This window comes from Carica papaya, chromosome 8 (assembly GCF_054855325.1).
Source record: "Carica papaya isolate Zhongbai chromosome 8, ASM5485532v1, whole genome shotgun sequence".
Classification (NCBI taxonomy): domain Eukaryota; kingdom Viridiplantae; phylum Streptophyta; class Magnoliopsida; order Brassicales; family Caricaceae; genus Carica; species Carica papaya.
The window spans coordinates 27,325,911-27,343,349 of NC_142316.1; the positions used below are offsets into that span (position 1 = coordinate 27,325,911).

General features: G+C 38.4%; 3 protein-coding genes across 8 annotated transcripts; all 3 read left to right on the top strand.

Moving 5' to 3' along the window:
* The first annotated feature begins 834 nt into the window (after nucleotides 1–834).
* On the top strand, nucleotides 835–4,257 carry LOC110817112 (Tetratricopeptide repeat (TPR)-like superfamily protein). Of its 3 annotated transcripts, none has more exons than XR_002540129.2 (3): nucleotides 836–3,035; nucleotides 3,281–3,361; nucleotides 3,459–4,257. XR_002540129.2 is itself a non-coding variant. In XM_022045512.2 (3 exons), the coding sequence occupies exons 1-2, from the start codon at nucleotides 1,517–1,519 to the stop codon at nucleotides 3,292–3,294; spliced, it is 1,533 nt and encodes a 510-aa protein (XP_021901204.1). In that variant the 5' UTR covers nucleotides 837–1,516; the 3' UTR covers nucleotides 3,295–3,339; nucleotides 3,459–4,257. The 3 variants fall into 3 exon arrangements, 2 of the variants coding, with proteins under 2 accessions (XP_021901205.1, XP_021901204.1); XM_022045512.2 differs by having other exon boundaries at nucleotides 837–3,035; nucleotides 3,281–3,339; XM_022045513.2 differs by lacking the exon at nucleotides 3,281–3,361 and having other exon boundaries at nucleotides 835–3,035.
* A 7,332-nt stretch (nucleotides 4,258–11,589) lies between these two features.
* Nucleotides 11,590–17,157, top strand: LOC110817179 (cytochrome c-type biogenesis CcmH-like mitochondrial protein). Of its 4 annotated transcripts, none has more exons than XM_022045608.2 (5): nucleotides 11,590–11,886; nucleotides 13,730–13,879; nucleotides 14,536–14,667; nucleotides 14,747–14,966; nucleotides 16,298–17,157. In XM_022045608.2, the coding sequence occupies exons 2-4, from the start codon at nucleotides 13,736–13,738 to the stop codon at nucleotides 14,963–14,965; spliced, it is 495 nt and encodes a 164-aa protein (XP_021901300.1). In that variant the 5' UTR covers nucleotides 11,590–11,886; nucleotides 13,730–13,735; the 3' UTR covers nucleotide 14,966; nucleotides 16,298–17,157. The 4 variants fall into 4 exon arrangements, with proteins under 4 accessions (XP_021901300.1, XP_088064888.1, XP_021901301.1 ...); XM_088208762.1 differs by lacking the exon at nucleotides 16,298–17,157 and adding an exon at nucleotides 15,771–16,286; XM_022045609.2 differs by lacking the exon at nucleotides 16,298–17,157 and having other exon boundaries at nucleotides 11,592–11,886; nucleotides 14,747–15,181.
* On the top strand, nucleotides 16,324–17,157 carry LOC148252760 (uncharacterized). Its single transcript, XM_088208760.1, has 2 exons — nucleotides 16,324–16,504; nucleotides 16,610–17,157. Exons 1-2 carry the CDS (start codon nucleotides 16,324–16,326, stop codon nucleotides 16,924–16,926), a joined length of 498 nt encoding a protein of 165 aa, XP_088064886.1. The 3' UTR covers nucleotides 16,927–17,157.
* Nucleotides 17,158–17,439: the final 282 nt, after the last annotated feature.

Below are 17,439 nucleotides of genomic sequence, written 5' to 3' on the forward strand. Positions count from 1 at the left end.
AGTGGGCATTTCGACTGATTGAGATTTTTTTTTTAAATTTTAAAAGTATTGATGAAGTATTTTTAAACAAAAATTAATTGGTATTTAATAAAAATTATTATAAAAAATATTATCATTTTAAAAAAAATTAATTTTTATATTTAATAAAATTAATTTTTAAAATTTTAAATGTAAATTTTTAATAAATACAAAAAATATTTTTTAAAAAAATTGGACATTATAGTTTTAACTTTAAACTTATCAAAAGCAGTTTTAACTGTTGTCAAAAATAATTTGTGTTTTATTCATTTAGTTGCAGAAATTTTATATTTTGTGAAATTAGTTTTTGAAATCTTAAGTGTACATTTTTAATAAATATAAAAGATATTTTTTAAAAGTTATATGTTGTAGTTTTAACTTCAAACTTATTAAAAATATATTCTCACTTTAATTGTTGTAGAAAAACGTTTTATATTTTATCTCTTTAGTTGCAAAAATGTTTTAAATTAAGTAGATTTTAATTTTAAACCTATTAAAAGTAAGTTTTGACTTTAATTATTAAAAAAAATATTTTGTATTTTACTTGTTTAATTTAGAAGTATTTTTAAAATACAAAAACACTTTGTAATTTACTTGTGAAGTGGGATTTTTACTTTAAACCTGTCAAAGTAGGTCTCACTGCACAAGTATTTTTAAACACAGAAACTGCAATAAAAAACTGCAACAAATGGACTATAAAATTGGTTTTATCCAATAATTATTTCTACTCTCTTGAATTACGTTTGATACTTAAAACAATTCGTTATATATTGATGAATGGAGTTCAGCCAATTTAAAATTTTAAAGATTTCTAGGCGTTTAAACCCGTTTGAAATTGATTTCCTATTTATCAATTTTTAAGCCCAAGTTCGGCTCGTCCAACATTTGCTTGGACTGATGAGCTCTCAAGATAACATTCAGCCTAACTTTACCCTAATTCTCACCCCATGAGCCGGACAGATTGCTTAGTTGGTGAATTAAAGAGGGAAGAGAAAACAAAACAGCTGAAGAGAAAGCAGGTAAACACGCTCGCATGCACAATGCGCATATGGCCGACTGATGGCACCTACATCGATTGGAGGTTCTTCAGTCGTTTGGTGAAACTGGACGGAGAAGGTGAAGAAGAAGCCGACCGGGAAGTGAAGCAGAGAATCCACGCCTGAGGTATCCTATGTATCTCCTGTAACAGCCAAGCTCGAGAACAGAGATGAAAGGGTAAATAAAACGAAACTGAGTGAATGAGCTCGAAAGAGGGGAATGGGGAAAGTGGGAAAATCGCTAGGGAAAGCAGATAAAATGGAGAGAGCTTTGAGAGAGGGAGTTAAGTGAAATCGAGAAAAAAAAAAAGAAAAGCTTACTGGGGAGGGGTTCTGGCTAACACTAACAAATAGATAGATAGATAGATAGATTGATAGAGAATTAGTATAATTCGGGAATTAGAGAGTCAAAAGCAGCAAATAGGAGCAGTTTAGCTATTTGATGGGTTTATGTAAAGAGAATGATAAGAGTGAAGCTATTTGATGGGTTTACTCAAATCCCTCGCCAGACACAGAAGCTCCGCATATTTCTTTCTGTTGCCTCTGGATCATCCAACTTCACCTCTGAAATTGAAACTGAAACAGAAAGAATTGCGAGAATAATCAACGACCACCCATATCCTCATCAACCACTACAACCTACACTCCTTAGGGAGGTTCCTGCAGTTGCGCTCTCAACAACCCTTCTGGAGAATGTCCTGGGTCGCCTGTTTGCAGCGCATTCTAATGGCCTTAAGGCTTTGGAGTTTTTCAAATATTTCCTCCAAAATGCTTGCTGTGGTCCAAGCTCAGATGCTTTTGAGAAGGCACTTCATATCCTCACACGAATGAGATACTTTGATCGAGCTTGGGAGTTGATGGTGGAAATGCGAGAAAAACACCCTTCCTTGCTTACCCTGAAATCAATGAGCATCTTGCTGTCTAAAATTGCTAAGTTTCAATCATATGAAGAAACCCTTGAGGCATTTTTACGAATGGAAAAACAAGTGTTTGTTGGGAGGAAGTTTGGTACTGATGAGTTCAATGTGCTTCTTCGAGCATTTTGCACTGAGAGAGATATGAAGGAGGCAAAGTCTGTGTTCCAAAAGATGCATTCTCGATTTTCTCCAAATACCAAGACCATGAATTTACTACTTTTGGGATTCAAGGAATCAGGTGATATTACTGCAATGGAGCTCTTCTACCATGATATGGTTCGGAGAGGTTTCAAGGCAAATACCTTAACTTATAATATCAGAATCGATGCTTATTGCAAGAAAGGATGTTTTGGGGATGCTTTGAGACTTGTTGAAGAGATGGATCGTGTCAATTGCTTCCCTACTTTGGAAACCATCACGACCTTGATTCATGGGGCAGGGGTTGCTCGGAACATACCAAAGGCACGGCAGTTATTTGAAGAAATGTTTCAAAGAAATTTGCAGCCTGATATTGGAGCTTATAATGCATTAATCAGTGCACTTATTAGGTCCAAAGATCTTCAGGCTGCAATCAGATTGATGGAAGAGATGGAAGAGAAGAATATTGGGCATGATAATATGACATATCATACCATGTTTTTAGGAATGATGAAATCAAGTGGCCTTGAGGGTGTTTGCAAGCTCTACAATAGAATGATTGAAAGAAACTTTGTGCCTAAAGCACGCACAGTGGTCATGTTAATGAAATTCTTCTGTCAAAATGGCAGGCTGGATTTGGGCCTTAATTTGTGGTCATTCCTAGTGGAGAAAGGGCATTGTCCCCATGGTCATTCACTGGATCTTTTGGTAACGGGATTATGCTCTCGGCGAAGGTTGCAAGAGGCTTTTGAATGCTCAAAGCAAATGTTGGAGAGAGGAAGGCAAATGAGTGATGTGGCATATCAAATGTTGGAGAGAGTTCTACTGCAGTCTAATGAGACAGAAAAACTGGAGGAGCTCAACAGGATCAGAAGAAAACTGCAAGATATTTTACCTCCATCAACATCAAGATGGCTCTTTTCTGGTACTACCTTGTTCTCCAGATTGTTTTCCATCAAAGTCTATTAACTATTAGTTCATTTGAACTATATAAATCTTGTCCTTTGACAAGAATTCTATATAGGAATTCTAGTTTCCTTCTCTAGGAATGAATCTTATGCTTTTACAAGTTCATTGGCCTTCTTTCCTTTGTGAGCTTATTGACTCATTAATCATTCCATGGGTCAGCAATACTTACGTTTTCTCTACTTCTACTGTCAATTCTTGCAGTATATCATCAGTAACATGCAACTTGTTGGAAATATTCTGAAACAAATATGCATCAACAGGTAATACATATTCGACATGAGTGTTAAGTTAATTAAGGAAAATTTATTTCTCTTTCATATGGCAAAATTGGCTTCATACTGTTTCTGGTGATGATTTTAATTTCTGGTGATTGTGGCAGCCTCTGCTTGATGTGCAGCCTCCATCATGGCTACCTCTATTTTCTTGGTTGTTGAAGAACCATGCAGTTGTTTATCTCTTCAAGTGTTTCACGATGAAGTGCTCTAAGGTGACTTGAATATCTGAAGCAGATGTTAGTTCATCCAACACCTGTAAATAGTCCTTCACCAACATAAAATCCAATGTTAGTACACTATCAGACTTCAAACTGTAGCAGATCAAGGCCGATAAACAGGACAAATAATTCAAACAAGTATTTGAGGAAAATGTGAAAATTTATAATTGGAGTTGGAGAACTTTTTAAAAAAAATAATAATAATTAGAGCTAGGAGAACAGAATTTTAAGTTGGAAGTTCAATAGGTAGAATTTAGGACTCTTGTCATCAAGGGATTGTACATAGTAGATAGCCAAAATTGAAATAATATATTGGATATAGCCAGTGCTAGAGCATGCTTTGATTTCCCCGGCAATAGTGAATGGTAAAATGCATGTAGTGCAGCCTAATGGAGCATTCAATTCAGTTTCTTTCTTCATTAGTGAGCTATCAGGATATGTGTATAAGAAATGTTTGTAAACTGATAAGAGTTGTGTTGACTACTCGGTTAGGTTGGGATAGGAATTCTATTTCTCCTGTAAGAAAAAAGAGCCGATAACAGTAGGAAATTTCCTTTATGCATCATGCTTTAAGGCTCTGTGTGCCCAATGTTCATGGAGACAACAAGAAGTTGATGTTCTGTTATGGGCTAATTATGTGCCAAAAACTTTATGAGTACATCAATCAGCTGTTATGTTTATTTCACATGTTGCTGTTTTATGTTAAGTATGCAAATATTTTACTTTGCAGTTATGTTGGTCTAGTCTGGAGCAGTCATGTTGGTTGAAAGTTGGTAGTATCTAGAAACTAGTTGTCCTTAATCAAACAGTTGTCTCTTTGTAAGGCCTTAAAAAGGCTGTTCTATTAAGGAAGAAAGTTAAGGGGAAAAAAGTTTAAGAAAAGTGTCTTAAGTACTTGGGAGATTTTTAGGTTTTATCTAGTGAGCCCATACTATTGATCACGTAACAAGATCTTGAAGTTGGAAAGTAACTTTTAGTATCTATAGTCTATAATTTCTGCAGGGAGTATTCTGGATACGTCTGTTGTGTGTGATTTATGGTATCTTGTTAAAACCCCAACAAAATCAGACAAAAATGGAGCTGGAAGCAAGGAATCAAAAAAGGAGCACGGAAGTGAAGATAAACAGGGAAGCAGGAAATTAAAAAGGATACAGAATCATAACGGCAACAAGGGATCACAATGGGTGCATGAAGAAGAAGGTGAAACTGCGCAAGGGGAACAATCTGATAGGATCCCCCGAAAGTCTCAATGGATTCCTATCCTCAACCCACGATATGCAGATTGAGGGAATCATGCCCAGCAGAAGAAACGGTCTCCCCGGAGGCATAACAGAAACGGGGCACTGAAGAACCAGCTTCAGCAACCGTCCGCGATCTGCTCCACCTCCTCCACTAGCTGTGTTTATCTTTTCATATAATCTTCACTTTATCCTTTCCGTAGAAGTAGGAAATTTCTGTTAAAGCTTTATGTATTTAAGGAACCACGTTCATGAATAAAAGCAGATCATTACAGCAATTAAAATTCTGGGTTAAGTTTCTCACCTTGAGCAGAAACAGCAAGCTAGAAAGTGTACACTCTGATTGGGACCTATCATTGGGATCAAAGCTCAGACACCATGATATCAAACAAGAAACGAATCCAAAATCTAGAGGCTAGGCTCGGCGGACTCCAGAATAGCTTCAGCCGCATGGAAATCGGCTTGACCGACAAGATGCGTATCATGGACGAAATATCCGACTGCTGACAGAGACTTTTGCCTCTCACCGAGACGTGTCCAGCAACAACCAAATGAATCAACCAAGCCCACGGCTGGTCCGAGAAGACGATCACCAACGGGAGGATGGGAGACCCCTGGTGATTTTGAAGGTAACCAAACTTGATTTTCCTTCTTTTGTAGGCGGAGATCCCATTGAGTGGCTGAATCGAGTAGGCCAATTTTTTGAGTTTCAAGCGACCACCCCTCAGCACTGTGTCGCCTTATCCTCCTTCCACTTAGAGGGAGAAGCCAACTGCTGATGGTAGTGGTTAAGCAAGACGTACAGAGAGGAAGGAAGACCTATCAGTTGGGCCAGCTTTGAAGAAGAGCTCTGGGCTCATTTCGAGCCTACGGATTATGAAGATGCAGATGCGGCCTTGATCAGCCTCAAGCAGACTAGCCCATTGCGAGAATACCAGAAGGATTTCGAGAGGTTGGAAAATAAGGTTTGGGACCCAGAAGGCATTAATTGGGGCCTTCATCAGTGGGCTTAGGCCTGAGTTGGTAGAAGGGATCCGCGTGTTCCGGCCCAGTACTCTGAAAGATGCAATCGAGTTGGCCCAGATGAGAGAGGAACAAGTGGATCGTTAGCTTCAGGTAAGCCAACCGAACCGACTTCAAACCGGTTCGAACCCGGGTCCGCAAGTCGTTTCCTCAACACAAACCCTAGTTGCCCCAAACGCCCCCAGGTGCCTCTCCTAGGAAGAAATGCAATGATGGTGGGCCCAGGGACTTTGCTTCAGCTGCGACGATCACTTCACCCCCAGCTGCCGCTGCCGCAAGCCCCAGCTCCTGTTGATTGAAGGAGCAATTACCGAAAAAGAAGAACCCGAGACGGAAGAACCCGAGATCTCGCTCCATGCACTCACGGAATGGTCTCTGGCGCGCACCATGCACGTGCCCGTCTCCATCTATAAACAGAACTTGATAGTCCTCGTCGATGGTGGTTCAACCCACAATTTCATTAGTGAACGGATGGCCAACAAACTTCAGCTTCCCGTGACACCTACCAAACCCTTTTCTATTAAAATCGCAAGCGGCCAACCGATGAGATGCCAAGGCAGATTTGAAAATGTGCCGGTCTTAATCCAAGGTATCTCGTTTGCCCTTACTCTTTATTCTTTACCATTAATGGGGCTTGAATTGGTCTTAGGGGTACAATGGCTGGAGGAATTGGGCAGGGTCGAATGCAACTGGAAAGAAATGACGATGGCCTTCCAATGGCAGCAACGGCCGCGCAAGCTACATGGGCTGACCACCCCGACCATCCAGACGACATCACTGGAGGAAGTTCGCCGCTCAGTGACCAGCAAACATTCTCTGTACGGTGTCTGCCACCTTCCCCAATTAGAGAACGATCTGGCCATCTTGTCGCCTGAAATGCAGAAACTCTTGTAGGAATTTAAGGTGATCTTCAAAGAGCCCGACCACCTTCCCCCAACCAGGGAGGTAGACCACCGGATTCCCCTTAAAGATGGCACTGAACTGGTGAATGTCCAGCCTTACCGCTATACCTATTTCCAAAAAGGTGAAATTGAGAAACAAGTGAATGAGATGCTAAGTTCGGGGCTCATTCGACCAAGCACCAGCCCCTTTTCCTCACTAGTCCTCCTAGTCCACAAGAAAGACAATACACGACACTTCTGTACCGATTACTGAGCCCTCAATGTAGTCACAGTGAAAGACAGGTTTCCTATTCCCACTGTAGACGACATGTTGGGTGAATTGTATGGAGCAGCCTACTTCACCAAGCTGGACCTAACCGCCTGGTACCATCAAATCTGAGTACATTAGAATGACATCTATAAAACAGCCTTTCAGACTCACAATGGCCACTTCGAGTATCTGGTAATGTCATTCGGCTTTTGCAATACTCCCTCTACCTTTCAGGCAGTTATGAATGATATTTTTAGACCATATCTTCGCAAATTTGTATTAGTGTTTTTCGATGATATACTGATCTATAGTACCAGCTGGGAGTTACATCTGGGACGGAAATTCTTTATCACCACTGATTAGCGCAGTTTGAAGTACTTAATGGAGTAGAGAATTGCCACTCCAGAACAACAGAAATGAGTATCCAAATTATTTTGCTACGATTATGAGATTACATATAAGCTCGGAAAGGAAAACAGCGTCGCAGATGCTCTCTCCCGTCATACCAATAGCCCCACCTTAGATGCTTTATCCATTTGTCAGGCAGATCTATGGGATCAAATCTAGAAAGAAGCTAACCATCCCTACATGAAGAGACTAAAATGGATAGCCCAGGAACAACAGAACGGGCCATATCGTTCATGGGACGAATTACTCCTTTACAAGCATCGGGTCGTCATCCCCCCAAACTCAAGCCTTATACCACAGTTACTCCAAGCCCACCATGATTCACAATTAGGGGGACATTCAGGAGCTCTCAAGACTTATAAACGACTGGCCCAACAATTCTATTGGCCATTCATGAAGAAAGTAGTACAAACACATGTGGCTGCCTGTGAAACTTGTCAACGAGCCAAATCTAGGACTTTATCCCCAGGAGGGTTACTGCACCCTCTACTGATACTCTGTCAGGTTTGGGATGACATCACAATGAACTTTATTGAAGGACCACCTACATCCGAAGGTAGAAACACTATATTGGTGGTAGTCAACCGACTTAGCAAAACAACTCATTTCTTGGGTTTAGCCCACCCTTACACGATAAAAAAGGTGGCTAAGAAATTTGTAGGAGCTGTCAAACTACATGGCATGCCACACTCAATTGTAAGTGACGAGGACTTTATTTTTATCAATAATTTTTGGAATGAATTTTTCAAACTCTTAGGTACCCAGCTAAAGATGAGCCCGTCCTATCATCTGCAAACAGACGAGTAATCTGAAGTAGTTAACCGGTGTGTCGGACAGTATCTCCGATGCCTAGCCCACCAAAGACCCAACAAGTGGCATTCCCTACTACCATGGATAGAATTTTGGTACAACACTACATATCACTCCTCCATTGGCATGACACCCTTCCAGGCTCTTTACGAACGACCCCCCCCCCCTTCCATTCCTCACTATACCATCGGGGCGACCACCGTCCATGAAGTTGATCAAAGCCTTTCCGCCCGAGATGAGCTCTTATCACAACTTAAGGCTAATTTACACGCTGCCAATCAGCGCATGCAACAATCAGCCAACTCGTGGCGCCGCCATCTTAAGCTCCAAGAAGGCAACTGGGGCTTTCTGCATCTCCAACCCTATTGCCAACACAGTCTTCCGGCGCGCCCTGCAAAAATTAGCTTGTCGATACTTCGGGCCTTACCAAGTTGAACAAAAAATCAGCTCAGTTGCTTACAAACTACAGCTCCTGGAGGGCTACCGCATCCACCCTGTCTTCCACATCTCACTGCTGAAAAAACAAGTGGGAGACTCACTTCTGCCCACGAGAGACCTTCCGGCCACCACTGAAGATGGCACCATTCTGCTCCAACCCGCAGCAATCCTGTATCACTGTTGGGTCAGAAAAGGGTCAAAGTTCATTGAAGAAAGCTTGGTTAAATGGCAGCTCATGACCACCGACGATGCCACTTGGGAAAGCTCACAGGATCTGCAAACCCGATTTCCAGACTTGAACCTTGAGGACAAGGTTCCTTTGAAGGAGGGGAGTGATGATAGGATCCCCGAAAGTCTCAAAGGATTCCTATCCCCAATCCACGATATGCAGATTGAGGGAATCATGCGCAGCAGAAGAAACGGTCTCCCCGGAGGCGTAACAGAAACAGGGCACCGAAGAACCAGCTTCAGCAACCGTCCGCGATCTGTTCCACCTCCTCCACTTGCTGTGTTTATCTTTTCATGTAATCTTCACTTTTTCCTTTCTGTAGAAGTAGGAAATTTCTGTTAAAACTTTGTGTATTTAAGGAACCACGTTCATGAACAAAAACAGATCATTATCAGCAATTAAAATTCTAGGTTAAGTTTCCCACTTTGAGCAGAAACAGCAAGCTAGAAAGTGTACACTCTAATGGGGACCTATCACAATCAGACTAAGAGTATACTCAAGAAGATCAGAACACATGGTGTAGGTCGAGGGAAACATTGGGATGTGTGGCACCTTCTGAGCCAAAGGATCCTACACACGTTTGTGTCGATTAAAGGAGATATCCTGGCCGTCCATTCTTCAGACTGAGAAACTTTGAGAGCAATCATCGAGGGTATTTAAGGCGAATAATGTGTTAGGGTTAGGAATCAGCCGATTCGTCCTGCCGACTAGGGTATTTAAGTTTTCTGAATCTGGCTCTTGGGTTTCTGGCGACCTGGACAGATTCATGGCATTTTCAGTATTTTTTCTTGTATATAATCTCACATTTCCGACAATCTAAACATGGTATGAAGTATTTTGAATATATTCTCAACTTTCTCTCTCAAAAATCTCTCTCCCATTTTTGGTTCTGTTTCTATCTCCCTCTATATCTTTATTCTCATCTATCCTCTCTCTGTTTTCCGGCTTAAAGTGAGGTACATGTCACCGCCAGCTCCTAACATATTTCTAGTAGAAGTTTGAAAATTTTCTCAAAAGATACGAGGAGGACAAGTCAAATGAACTTCTTAAGTGGGAGTAAGACGGGCCAACTTTTGCTGCTGGACAACAAGTGTTGGTGGCTTAGTCTTGAAACAGTATTTTGGGAACAATTAGGAGATTGGTTTGAAGGCAAGGGAGGCTGTCATCAACTTAACCTGCCTAGTTTTAGGCACCAGGAGGATGATTGTGCAATGTATAAAGCAAAACAATAAGAAATAGTTGCAAAAGTTAGAATAACAAAAGGATGTGCCTGGCAGCAAGAATCTGGATGGGGATGCTTGTCCTGTGGTAGCCAAAAATAAACAAGAACAGTTTAGCGAGTACTTAAACTGTGATGAACATCACAGCAATATGGGTTCATATTGAGTGACTCTTCCAGCTCCAACAGTTATTGCTTGCGCTTACCAAAACTTCGTACACGTACAGATAATTAATTTCTGTAAGAGCCTAATGTAGGAGAGGAAATTGACACTAACAAGGGGGTTGCTAACACGAATTATCTTGGTTACGGGGAAGGAGATATACATTATGGTGGGATAAAGTATCTTGCTTGTCCAGCCTAGATCAAAATCATTTTCCATAAACTCATCTTTTTTGCTCGAGGAGAAGTGCATTTTTAAGGGAGGGACTGATGTTATAGGCCAACAAGAGCAGGCAAAACAAGTGGGTCAGTAAGATCTCATGATCCAAATAATTCCATCTAGTGGCAAAGTGTAGAGAGTATAAAATCCTGTATTTATTCTATAGTTTTTTTCTATTAACATGTAATTTTATTTTGATGCTATGTTGTTAGTAGCATATATTTGGTCTCTTTCTGTAAGATCTCTTTGAGTTGATGATATCATTGTTCTGCTCTAAACGAACCCATTAATTGATTACATAACAAAATCCTAAGAACCACTGAATATATATATATATGTATGTATCACAAATGATGGATAATTGTCTTGGTTAATTGTTTCAATTATTAGACTAATAAACTAGTTTGAAGTTTTCAAAGGTAGGAATTCACTGACCAACAATTCACAAACTTACATCATAATATTTAAATATGCATTTTATTATAAATTAAACATATTTATCCAGGGTCAAGTATTTTTTCAGTTGATCTAAGATTACAATGTCATTATGTATATATCCAGTCATTACATTGCATACATATATATATATAAATGCACACATGTATACAGCAAGTTTAAAACATGATGTCTCTATCACAATTATACTTGATTCACAATACTCAAAAGCTGTCTTATTTATAAACAAAAATTCTTATCAGACGTCTTAAATCTAGATCAATGCTAATTAACATGGTCAATTAGTTGAACAAAACTTACGAAGATGATAAAGCTTCGACCCCGGCAAGAATTAATAGACGTTTGTGTACTCACATCGTTTTATTCCATTAACTTATTCACCAAATCTTAAATTATGGTTTTATTTCAAATTATTAATGAAATCAAATCTAATAAGAAGGTCAAGTTCTTATTCTTCTGCAGCATGACTAATTATATTTTTGGATTTGAAAATTTAATATCTCATATATAATTTTTCCCCATATTATTTCAAGCCCATTAATTAAATCTCAAACTATTTTCATGACCAAAGCCCATTTTTTGCACTCGTTATGTAAACCAAACCCATTCAAGTACGGTCCAGTCAGCCCTTACATGCCCGACATAGACCCTCCCAACCGTTTCGCCGGGGAGACCATCATCTTCTCTTCTCTGCCTTGTAACAAAAAGAAGAGAGAGAGACGCGTAGAAACATTTAGAGGCAGAGGAAGAGAGAGCACGCGAGGGAGAGAACAGAACAAAAGCAGATGCCTTGGCTTCCGGAAGCAGACAGCGGAAAAAAGAGTGAGGAAAACAGAGAAGAAGAGAAGGCTTCGGTTTGGGTGAGGGTTCTGGGCTTTGGTGACAGGGGGGCTACTTCTTCTCTCTGATTCTCTGTTGGTTCTAAGAATAGAGCTTCGATAGTGAACGGGTTCAAAGGGGTAAATTCTGTTTCTTGTCACTTTTACTCATAATCTGTATTTGCCATTATGGATGAATTTGAAGTCAAGTTATATGGAAATTGAGTAACGAATTGGATGTCTTGAAGTTTTCTTTGGATAAACATGAACGAAGTTAAAATGTATTATTTTTTGCAATTTGGGTTTTTATCTTATTTTTTTGCTGCTTAGTGGGGCGCAATTGTTTAATTTTTGTCCTGTTGCACAGTAATTGCTTGATAAAATGCCTAAATGAATTGTGCATAGCAAGTTTCAGTACGGAGCTCTTTTATAAATGGGACTTGGTGACCGTGTATCTCTTCTTTTTATTCCCAGTCCATGAAGTGTATCCTCGGATGATCTTTTCCATTTGTATTGAAATGAATGTTTGCGTCACCCGAATCCCTTTTTAAATGCATGAATGGTTAACGTTGCTGAATGTGTGGTTGTGTTTACATTGGGCAAACACTGAAAGTACTAAATGGTTACAGAAAGTAATAGCAGAATCATGAGGAAATCCTTCAGTTGTGTAGATGGAAAATGGGCAGATTGTCTGCAATATTAGTAAACTGCATTTGTTTCTGATTCATAAGTTTTTGTTATGTGGAGATAATTTTTAGGGATATTAGCTGTCAGATAATGCGAAATTGAGATTTTATTTGGATTAATTGACATTTTGGATTAGCTTGACCTCAATAACTAATATCTAATAATGTCACTCATCTCGAAGTTTATCATATGTAGTATTTTTCTTACAATTGGAACTTTTTTACTTCTTGAGTTCTGATGGGAGGAAACAAGTCTATCAGCATGACATCATGAGAAATGATCATCAAAGAAGCTGTCAGTCCGCTTGGATTTTTTTATATCTCAATGCTTATTTAGTTGTATTTAATTTTCAGTTTAGTTTGTAAATGAAGCCCAACTACCTTCACACACTTCACATAGATTAGAATACCAAATAATAGTTGTAAATCGGCCTTAATTAATTAGCATATTCTGCAAAGTAGGTGTTTACCACCTTTCCATCTTAGTAACATTTTGATCTGAGTTTCTGAATTCTGAGGCTAGTAGTATTTCAGCATCTGATCTCGCTTTCAATAAGATTAATAGCAACTCTCATTTTGATTTTGAAAATGAAAATAAATTTGAAAAACAAAAAAGGAAAAAATAAGAAATAAAATTATGACTTAATCTTTGGGGTGGTTGCAAAACGGACATTGGATTAATCATGCTTGGGATCTTTGGGAGGTCCAAAGAATAGGTAAGAGGTTGTTAGTTGCTGCTCTAAATGATTTTTTCCATCCAATCTTGTTATCAATTTTTGTATGGAAGGGTTTGAAGGCAAGGTACCAGGTCATTAGATTAAAAGGTTTGGTCCTAACAAACACAGTATACCCCTCGAAGATCCTGGCTTTCAACCAATTTAAAAACAATACAACCTTCAACCCACTAAGTGGCAAAAGAAACAGGTAAGCTTTAGAGTTTCTAAACAACAATTTGAACTAGATGGTTATCTGGGATAAGATGTTATTTCTTGCTCCTGATTGAGCAAGGCCCATAGATTCTTTAGGGGTTTTGATGGATTAAAATGTTATTTTCTCTGAATGCTTCTCTTTACTTACTTGTTTTTATACTTTTTTTTGGGTTGGATATGCTTATCCATGCATTTGATGTTAATTCCTCTTGTTTTTTTTTTTTTCTCTATGAAAAGATTTAGAATTTCTTGAAATAAAGTTAGGTGCTGGGATACCCAGATTGAATGTGGATTTCTAAATAAAAAGTATGACTTTAAACTTGATTTTTAGAAGAACATTACTGATGGGGTTTCTATTTATTTTCACAGTTTGGAATGGAGAATAAAGATGATGAAGTAAGGCAGGCACAAGTGGTTGAAGCTCGGGCAAGAAACATAAGCCATAATGTTCGTTGCACGGAGTGTGGGAGTCAGTCAATTGAAGACTCACAAGCTGATATTGCCATCCTTCTTAGGAAGGTGCTTTCTTTTACTCACAAATGATAATGCTGTTAGGAGGAGAGATCAAATTAGGTATATTCTTCTTAGTTGCTTGTTGGTCATTAAACTTTATGAGCAGCTTCGGTTTGCCAACAAAAAAAGAGACATGGTATTTCAAAGTGTTACCTGCTTAGATGCTGCAATTTGGGTGATTATCAAACCTAACCAAAGGTTTGTAACATGAATTCAAGCAGAGTAGGTGCTGGTATAAATTAGTCATTTTTCCCCGTAAGAAATTTCTAGTTAGCTGGCTTGTTTCTCTCTATTGATTTTTCTATCCTACTACATATTATCCATTTATCACAATTCTTATGAAGTTCAGGACATTGTTTGGAACAAGTTATATATTTCTATGAAATTTATTTGAAAATTTAGACTCAATTCAGTTAGCCGAGAATGCAAATTTTATTAGAAGATGATAAAAATTGACATCCTGTTGAATTGAGACCATAAAATTACATACATGTATTTTGTAGAATTTGGAATATATTGTTAATATTCCACTTAGATTTTCTATGAGATAATGTTCGCCTTTGTGAATATAATTTTTACTGTCTTGTAGTTAACTAGTTAAATATAGATTTCTAAAAAAACTCTAGGAATGAACTTTCCATATTTTTGTTGCTATCGTGCAGCTAATCCGTGATGAAATTTGGGCTGGAAAGACTGACAAAGAGATATACAAAAAGCTTGAGGATGATTTTGGGGAGACAGTGCTTTATGCCCCAAAATTTGATATGCAGACTGCAGCTTTATGGCTATCACCAGTGAGTTTATAATCACAATATAACTCCCACAAGGTATTACTGTTTAGTAATATTTCTTAAAATCTAATTCACGCCAAAGTATTGTGTTTGCAAACAGCTTCTAGTTGCAGCAGGAGGTGCGGGAATATGGGCTTACCAAAAGCACAGACAAAAGACCAATGTACATATCATGGCTTTGAACCTTGTTAGAGGTGTTCCGCTGACTCCCAAAGAGAAGCAAACTATGTTAGACATCCTCACACCTCCTCCTTCACAAGGACTTACTCCTTCCTTTTGGTGGAGTTGGCGACACCGTTGAGGTTGGTCCTTTCTTCCTACCATTACCCCTTCTTCCTTAGGTTTTGCTGTTGCATTGTCATTGGTAGATGCAGGACTATTTCTCTAGTATGTTATGATAATATTAACTATCCAATTGAACTTAAATCGATTAAATAATAACATTTGTATTTGCAAAACTTTACTCGTGTATTAAAAATTTTACCAATACTTAATAGTGTTTAACAAGCTTCTCATAGCCTCGATCTCGGAACTTATTCATATACTTTATTATTTTACATATTTTTTAAATAATAATTATATGTACACGGATAGGATATGATAAATATGTAGTAATATATGAGTCTAAATTAGGCCCTCAAGGCCAGCTCTTCTCTGCCTTTGTAACATTTCCTGCTATCTAAATATATATATATATATATATATTATTACATTGTGCTCAAAAAAATATCTGAGAATTCATCCCTTTGTTAAAAATGGCTCTGATAATCACGATTTATGAAATACTAATCTCCAGTAATTTATTCAAAGATGAATCATAAGCTTATCATAATAATTCTGAAAAAAATATATATATAATATGATAATTCCGATTATTGCGTTAAGTCTAATCTAACAGTATATATATATTCTTTAAATTCATCCGAATAATCCGTTAAATCTCCGCTTCTTTCTTTAATTATTTTCCTATAGAACGTTATTAACAATTGTTCAGATATAACAGTGGATTGGTCAGCATAATGGAATATTTAAAGTCTTCAAAGCAAATAAAAAATTATCTGTAACCCGAACACCCCTGAATGTTGATGTTGATTGGATTCTTTCAGCATCATAAGTTATACACACTGCTTCAAGGTTTCAGAGTATTGAGAATTTCATTGAGTTAGGCCGGAAACCATTGAGTCAATTTACTGCTGTCATCACAGAGAGGGAAAAAAAAAAAGGGGGGCTTTTGCAAAAAGGATATACCCCAGTTTCTGGTCTAAAACCTGGTGGCCGCATACATCATATCCGGCTATAAAGGCCGAGCTAATAGCAAAACAAATTAAAGTACTGCACGAGCAGCCTTTTTATACATCAACGTTGTATATTATACAACTAGGCTGCAAGTGTATACTATACAACTGCCGCTTCGTGAAGAAAAGAATTCGATGTGTCTAGACCTCCTCACCACGTGTCACCTTACATGTTACTCACCCCTGTCACCCGTCTTTTCCCATTAACTGCGCCACTTTAATATCCATCATCTCGTGTCATATGTCATACGTATATACATATATACAAATATCTCCTTCAACCACTTATGTCATTGCAACATATATATATGCATATATTGTTCTACAATACAACAAAGGGGAAGAAGCAGCAGCAGCAGCAGCCATGGAGAAATTACTAAAAAAACGCATGAGAAGCACCCATTCAAGACAAGGGATTCCACAAGATTGTGTCCTAAACACGGCCGAAGCTCGGAGGGAGATTGTCCATGCGCTGCAACTCCATAAATCATCATCTTCAAAACCGACATCATCAAAGTCATCTTCCATTACGGAGAGTAAGACGAGTATGTTGACTAAAACCAGCTGCAACTCTGGAAATAACAACAGTACATGTTTAGGTAGTTCACAGTACTATTGCTATTCGTTGATAGAGGCTATGCCTTTTCCAGAACCTATCTGGTCCACAACTGCAACTTCAGTGCCTGTTGCAGCACCAGCCGTTGAAGCTTTACACCTTAACAACTGGGGAGAAAGCCAAGCCTCTTCTTATACTTGGTGGTCAAGGTTTCTGAAATCAATGGATAAGGACGATGAATCAAGGTACCCATGTGCAGAAAATACGTCTGTGTTGCCAGATTCTTGGGTGGTTTCTCACAAGGATTGTTCAAAACTTGGAGAGTCAACTGATTATCAAGGCTCATTTGCAGATGACTGGTTGATTTTTCCCACCATCGAAGATCATGAAACTCAAATAACAAACCCTTGAGCCAGCAACTCAGTAATGGTTTGCGTTGGTCGTGCTTGATTTTCCTTGTTTTGACCTCGGGGTCTGTTTTTTGTTTTTTGTTTTTTGTTTCTTGGGCTTGTTCTTACAGATTCATTGGACTCTGTCTCATACTCCGAGGTCTTATAAGGGTTAAGCGTAATGCTCCAAGCCCATTGTCTAACAATCCTCTCTGTATCTAATGAAAATGGCCCATTTCAGGACTGTTAAAAACCGTCTTGAGTATATATGTTTATACACGCATATACGTATACATCCAGTTAAATACGTACAGATTAAGTGGCAATTACTAGCTTCACTATTCTTAACACAGCTTCCATAAGGTTCCAAATCCGCTATGGCAATTACTAATAAAATAAACAATTAGTTAAATAGTTGTAATTAGTTAACTAATAATTTGTAATTAGTTTAATTAACTTTCATGTATGCACTCTCTTTCCTCATTAACGAAAATGACTTTTGTCATCTTTTTTTTTTTTTACTTCCCCGATGACT